This window comes from Apteryx mantelli, chromosome 1 (genome assembly GCF_036417845.1).
Source record: "Apteryx mantelli isolate bAptMan1 chromosome 1, bAptMan1.hap1, whole genome shotgun sequence".
In the NCBI taxonomy this organism is placed as follows: Eukaryota; Metazoa; Chordata; class Aves; order Apterygiformes; family Apterygidae; genus Apteryx; species Apteryx mantelli.
Window position 1 is genome coordinate 99,533,503 of NC_089978.1, and position 6,741 is coordinate 99,540,243.

The following is a 6,741-nucleotide window of genomic DNA, read 5'->3' on the forward strand; positions in this document are numbered from 1 at the left end:
AGCCATGATGAAGCTAAACAGAAAGTCCCATTTACTTATCCAGTGATGTGGTACTTGGGTTAAATTCTGTGAATTCTGCTAATTTGGTTAAATTTTCTTAAATTCCATTTTTAAATATCATCTGCCTCCTTGTGATGCAAAGTAAAGGATAAGCATATGGGCCTAAATCCTGAGAGACGTGGGTCCTATAAATGCTGCAGAAGTGGCACGGGCTCAGCATTCCTTACAATTGCCTATCTAGACAGTTTAGAGCCTTTATTTTTGCTAACAGTAATAACAGGCATGGTCTATCAAGAAAACTCCCTGTAAATGAGCTAGTAAAAGTCAAAGCCAAATCCGGTGCCTAGCAGCCTCAGCAGAGGTTGGATCAGTGCATTGGCCAGCGGGATGCAGAGAGGAAGCGAAGGCTGGATGAGAAACACACTCAGACAAGCAACTGGAAAGCCCATGAATCTCCCTTTTCCCAGCTGCTAAGTCCTGGACTGCAACAGTCAACTTTAAATATGGTTGAACTAGCAGCTTGGTGGAGGACAAGTATCTTCTTGTCCCCAGTGTGATGACAGTGGAACAAATGGAGCTGCAACAGTCTCCGGTGTGGGGACGGGAAGCCCCTCACTGTCTCAATTCCTGTGCGTTGCCTATGGTGTAGCAGCAGATCTCAGATCCCAGCCTGTAGCCATCTGTCCCCAGGCTCTGGTGTTGAACTGAGACATTCTTAGGCTGATACCCCGACTATGCTCATGCAATGCCCTGGGTTTGGGCTATTTCCACTCCAGAGGGTGCACAAACCAGAAATGCATGCATCGAATGGACAGCTGATGGAAAGAAAGGTGAAAGTCAGGAGGAAGGAGAGCAAGGGAAAGATGTGATTCAGCAGTGAGAGGCCCTTCTAGGGGGTCACCAAGAGTGGACACATGCCCACTAAAGGTGCTGCTCAGATGCAGAAAAGGCTGGTGCCTCTCGCTGAAAGCAGCAGCGATTTAGTCATGACTTAAAAGGAAGCAGTTCAGTCCTTATGTAACACATATGCTGTACCTCAGGCCTGGCCTTTTGAAAAACTCCTTGTTCCCTTGCAGACTTATTTTGGGAATGGTGACACTCAGCAACATCCTCTCCTCTGTGCTGGCTGGAAACGCACAGTTCTCAGACCCTGTCATGAAGGTCATCTATGACCAGTTCTCAAAGGTACCACTGATGTTACGGCTGTTATCAACTGGTGTCTAGGGAGGGGAAGGAAAGATGCACCACCACTCTGAGCTGTGAGAGGAGCTGGAAGAAGAGGTTAATGAAAAGACAGAGCGGTAAGGATAGCGAGAAGTGGGAGGGCAACCATCACAGAGGCAAGATAAAAAATAGGTCCCTGCAAAAGTGATGCCGAACGTGTGGAGTGACACAGGAGGATACTGTGACATCAGACACAGGAGCTTTTTTGCCAGGAGCAATGCACTTGAATGTCCTCACCCATCTGGACATTATCTGAAGACTTTTTGGCCAGCAGGGGATCAGTACCCACTGAGAGCAACGCCCAGCCATCCCCAGGGCTCAGCAGAGTTGGTGCAATAGGCAGGGGCCCTGAAGGGATGCAAGGTAGGTCCTGGCTCCCATTCGTGTGCCAGGGAGGGAAGCCTGGGTCACATGGTCATCAGTGGTCCAGAGGTGGAGTGAGGTAAATGGATGGTGTTTCAGAGGAGCTGGAAGACTTACACCAATACAGGCCCGCAAATGCCCTTGGGGCTTGTGGGGTGACAGCGCTGTATTCTGGCTAAGGCAAAGCCAGGTTGACTGCAGTCTCCTGCCCCATCTCACAAAAATAGTGCAGGCAAGTGAGGTGCACTTGATCCTGGTCTCACCAGGTCCCACCCTGCCCTAACAGGGCTACACTTAGATGGAGGAGTTGGGCTCCTCACTGGTATGCTTTAAATGTAAAGTGAAATGTCAAATGTCTCTTTTTGTCCTGTTTAGATCAGCCTGGATGACAGCCTTGGGAGGCTTTCCTGTATCCTGGAGAATGACCATTTTGCTATTGTTGTACATGAGCAGATGCAGTGTAGGTATCTGTAAAGAGGGGAAGGATTGTATGGGCTTTGCACAAATGTTTGGGGGGGGGGAGAGGGAAATTCTCAGACTGAGGTTGATAGGTATCAGCACAGCTGTTCCACGAGTGCAGCCTCTGTGCTTTTGCAGGAAAGGTTTCTGCCCGGTGGCTCTGCAAAGCCCTGAAACTGTCAGCTATTCACTCATTGCCTTTCCTGACACTGCAGGGATGAGAGGAGAGGGGGGAAGCCTTAACCATGGGAGTCCAGGACCAGCACAGGACTTGGTGTGTGTATTGCCAGAGCACTTCCCAGCTCTTGGCTATGGGAGCTGTGTTGTCCCCCCACGCAGGGATGACACCGAAGCATACAACAGCTCCATCCCTCCCCTCCATGAAAACCTGGTTTTGGGGATGGGAAGGTATCCATTATGGTACTTCACTTGGTCCCCTCACCTGACAGCCAAGGTGGACAGTAGGCAGTAACTTGGAGCACACTGCCTTTGCTGTATGGCTGTAGCCTCAGGTATCTAATACCCATTTAGTCTCTTAATCTTGAATTCAAATTGTCTTGCTGATTGTGGGTGGCAGAGTAAATAAGTGGGAAGTTAGGGATCTCCGTAGAATTAGTAGCCCAAGGGCAAGATCCAAAAGAGCATTTGGGCACATTAGATATAGCTTAGGTGGAATTTAGGCATGAACGTACATGCCTAAGAGAACAAACTACAAAGCTTGCACCGTCCCCTGCTTAACAACTTTTTGCTGTGCATGCCCAGAGGCTCTGCCATCATCTCTGAACACCCCTGTTCCCACTTGCTACCTCTGGGGATGCAGCCATGAGATGTCCGTAGGCCTTTGTCCCCTGAGGGGCCTGGGCCTGGGCAAATCACTGTACTAAGGGGCTTCACACAATGGGTGTTGTTGGACACATACCCTGGAGGACCAGGGTAAGTAGAGAAAGCTGGAAATACATGTGTTGCACTGTGAGCAGGCCCCTGTGGCTGAGGTGCACAAGGCAAGATTCAGAGGCACACTACGCACCTACGTGTGCAGCTAGAGATGTTCATGTAGAGCCTTATCCAGGCTGGAGCCAGGCATAGGAATAGTCTGCCAATTCAGGAGCACCATTTGACTGGTCCAATAAAGCAGCTGTACCAGCCAGTTTGATTTACCTTCAAACCACTGAATAGCCCCTCACCCTACCCTGGTGAAGCAAATGGGGCTGGTAGAGCCACGTGCATGAGAGCATGAGTGCTGACGCACTGATGGCAACAGGGATCACACCTTGTTACTCCCCTGACCAAAACAGGTATGGCTGCAGGTACCTGTTCTGTAAATCTGGCCTAACATATCTTTCCAGTATAATTATGCTGTAAAACTTCCAGAGGTACAAATTTGGCCTTATCTCAAGGGAGGTGCTTTGTTCAAAACATCAGCAACAAAACAAAGCAATCAGAAGACCCATGTTTAGAGTGACATTAGAGCTGAAGGGTGAAATTATGCTGATTTTATGGGGTTATGCACTGAACATGCAAAGCATTCCTGTAGAATGTCAGTATGCAATATTGCACTTCATTGACTACCAGCAAAGAACTTGCAGTCTGAGGACTAGACCTGCCTGCTGAACTCAGGGCCTCCAAACCCCACCGTTCACAAACATACCAGCCCCTTCGTTTTTGTTGTGGTGGCCTGCTCTCCCTGAAATCCCCATTAGCTCTAAAGCAGGCTGGCAATCCTGCCATGTGCCCACAAAATGTTGCAAACAAGCCTCTCTAATTCAGAAGATGCATATATCCAATTCTTTCACCAAAAAAAAAAAAAAAAAAAAAAAAAATCCAGGCAGAATTGTAGGCAGAATTTTCTTTTTCAGATATTTTGTCATAAAATAATGAAAATCTATTTTGTATCACATTTTGGTATAAATTAAATGGTATCCACCAAAAAATATCAGCCAGCTCTACTCAGTGCCTCCTGCTCTGCTTTCTAAACAACTTTTTTCTTTTCTAGAGCTGCTGTTTTAATGCAGTCGCAGTTGGCCCTTTATTTATTACTTTCTTCCCACACCTTCACAGCTTGCATTTTATCTCCTGTTTGGACTCTAGTGGCTAATTTTATTTTAATTTAAGAAGGCATTAATCAAATTGTTAAAGCAGTTCTTGCAATGTTATTTATTTTATTAGGGGTGGTGCAGGACATCATTATGAGAACAGAGTAGAAAGTGTCTCATTGCTGCTCTTAAAAAGTCTGATTATTTTGGCCTGAAAAGTTTTGTGGTGATAGAAGCAGAGCTGGAACAGAAGTTGGGTAAAAGCAACTGGGAAATTAAGGTTCATGCTCTGGTAAAGAATGCATTATTTGCAGCTAAATACATCCCTGATGTGATTCCAGTAACCTGACTCATGATGCATCGGTCATTTTTGTTGAGATATAGCAGAGACAGCTTTTCTGCCAGTTAAATTTTCTCTTAGGAAATGAATAACAGCCTCTGGATGGCTGTGGGTTGTTCCCCTCCCCCCTTTTTTTTCACTAAACTGGAATTTTCTATGCTTACAGTCAGTGGAAATGGTAGTTCCTTCATGAAGCAGATGGTGTTTGGTGTGGTCACAGCGATGGACCTCCTCACCTTTGTCAGCAGAAGTGAAAAGAAGCAGAAATGCAGCTTGGCTGCACAGGACTCTGTTTCTCCAGCAGGGTCAGTTGCTCCTCCTGAACCTGAAACAAGTAACTGAAGATATTTTGTGGTCTAATCCAGCTGATAGTTTCTTGGAATGACTAGGTTAAAATTGTAATGTAATAGCCATTTGTCCACTAAATGCCATCCAGAATAACACTAAAGAGAAGATGACTAAAGAAATTATGTTTAATAGCAATAAGTGGTTACATGGAGCTACACAGGACTGGAACAGTAACGTAGGGTGGGTAGAAATATGAAGGGAATCATTCTTATTGCTCAGATTTTATCAGAAGCGAGTTTTGATGTGTTTGTTACCAGTAGCTAGCTATACAGCGCCGGTGTTACCAGCTGCTGTGAGGCACATTGGTTTCACCGGCCTGGAGCCTGCCTCTGTGATGAGAGAAGCTTGGGGCTCTTGAGACCCCCATTAGGCTCGGGGCATATGTGGGGGCGAAACATGTCCCTGCAGACCCACCTGCCCCTCTCCACTCCTCACAGAGAGAACAAACTGGGTGCCTAGGCTGCAGGCACTGCCCTCCCACTGCCTGTGCTCCCCAGGGAATCGCCCTGCTCTTGCTGGAGAGCCTCCTTCTCACCTCAGTCTCCTTTGTGGGTGGCAAGGGAAGAGATGGAGAGGGGCTATAGCTATATCGCAATTTTCTGTAATATTCAGCTCATGAATATTCACCATGAGATCTCATTACTGAGGGGGGGAGGGGGAAGGAGAGGTTGATCTTGTTTTTGCTGTCAGAGTATCATGTTCTAAGAGCTGATAATGAAGGTCAGAAGAGCTATTTGCCATGGCTGCAAAATTATGAATGAAATCAAAAGTGAAACAAGTGATGTGGGAACAAACTGAATAGCCTCTGAAACCCAGGTTGGGGGAGTCACTTTCAAAACATGCTAAGAGCTCTGCAGTCTTTGCCTAAGTCTCAGGAAGTGCTCCAAGTGTTGTCAGATAACACAAGGGGAGAACAACCAGTTCTAATTTTGGCTTGTTGCTAAGTGGCTAGTCCATATTTTCAATCTAATCTAGTCTGTACAAGATTTTTATTAAATTATAGAATGCTAAACTATTTATATTTAGGAATAGTGTCTCTGCTGTCTTTTGTTTCCTGAGTTACATAAACTATATCAATCAGATCTTCTGCAAGTTTTTGCTTGAAAAATAACCATATTTGTCCAGAAGAGTAAATACTGATTAGATCAACCTTATTATATTGTATTTATTTTAGCAACTATATTGCAAACTGAAGGATATTAGCCCACATATATATTTCAAATATACATGAGTAAGTCTCAGAATGCCTCTTAGCCCCATAAAGTACAGAACTGAACCTGAATCTGGACCATTTTGAAGTTTGGGACATGCTAGACCCTTCCTGACATCCCACTAACTCTAATGTTTGCTTCTACATAGCAGGCCTGGCTGCAAGAGGAGTGGAGATTTACGTCCACCTGACAGCCAGAGTCGCGTCTCTCTTTGTAGAGCTCCCCTCCAAAACTGTGAGGGCCTGATCCCCGGATCGCCCATGTGCTAAGCAAGCTCTCTGATGGGACAGCTCCTGTCCCAAAGGCAGCTCCTGAGGTTTGAGGTCAGGTGTGTGATACCTCCTTGGGCTCCTCTAAAGACACCTTGGAAGGGGCTGCCTGCCCGTGCCTGCAGACTGCTGCCCCCCCCAGCCCCCCCGAGCGGGCCCTTCTGAGCACACATGAAAATAAGCCCCTGTGTGCTGGGCGGCCCTGCTGTCTGGTCTCTCCCGGGGGTGAGAGCGGACTTAGGGTGCCTGGATTGCACCCGAGAGCTTGGTTAGAGCAGGCAGGAGAGCTCCAGGCTGCTGCCATGTGTGTGTGCAAACGAGATTATGGCAGTGACTGGCCTAGCAGTACCCAAGGCTGCAGGGACAGGTAGTCCCCACAGTTCGTCCTCTCAGAAATTGCCTATGATTATACAAAAGATGGTGTTACTGTGGGTTTGAACAAAAATGAATACAATGTTTGACAGAGGGAGAGAACTCAACATTTATTTATGAAG

General features: G+C 46.7%; 1 protein-coding gene across 1 annotated transcript in view; it reads left to right on the forward strand.

Moving 5' to 3' along the window:
* Positions 1–5,881, forward strand: part of LOC106483672 (cystathionine beta-synthase-like) — a 29,513-nt gene extending 23,632 nt beyond the window's left edge. The window contains exons 14-16 of the mRNA XM_013941649.2: positions 1,077–1,185; positions 1,963–2,047; positions 4,586–5,881. Coding sequence (XP_013797103.1) covers positions 1,077–1,185; positions 1,963–2,047; positions 4,586–4,761 — 370 coding nt within the window. The 3' untranslated portion in view covers positions 4,762–5,881. The remainder of the gene's footprint in view (positions 1–1,076; positions 1,186–1,962; positions 2,048–4,585) is intronic.
* Positions 5,882–6,741: the final 860 nt, after the last annotated feature.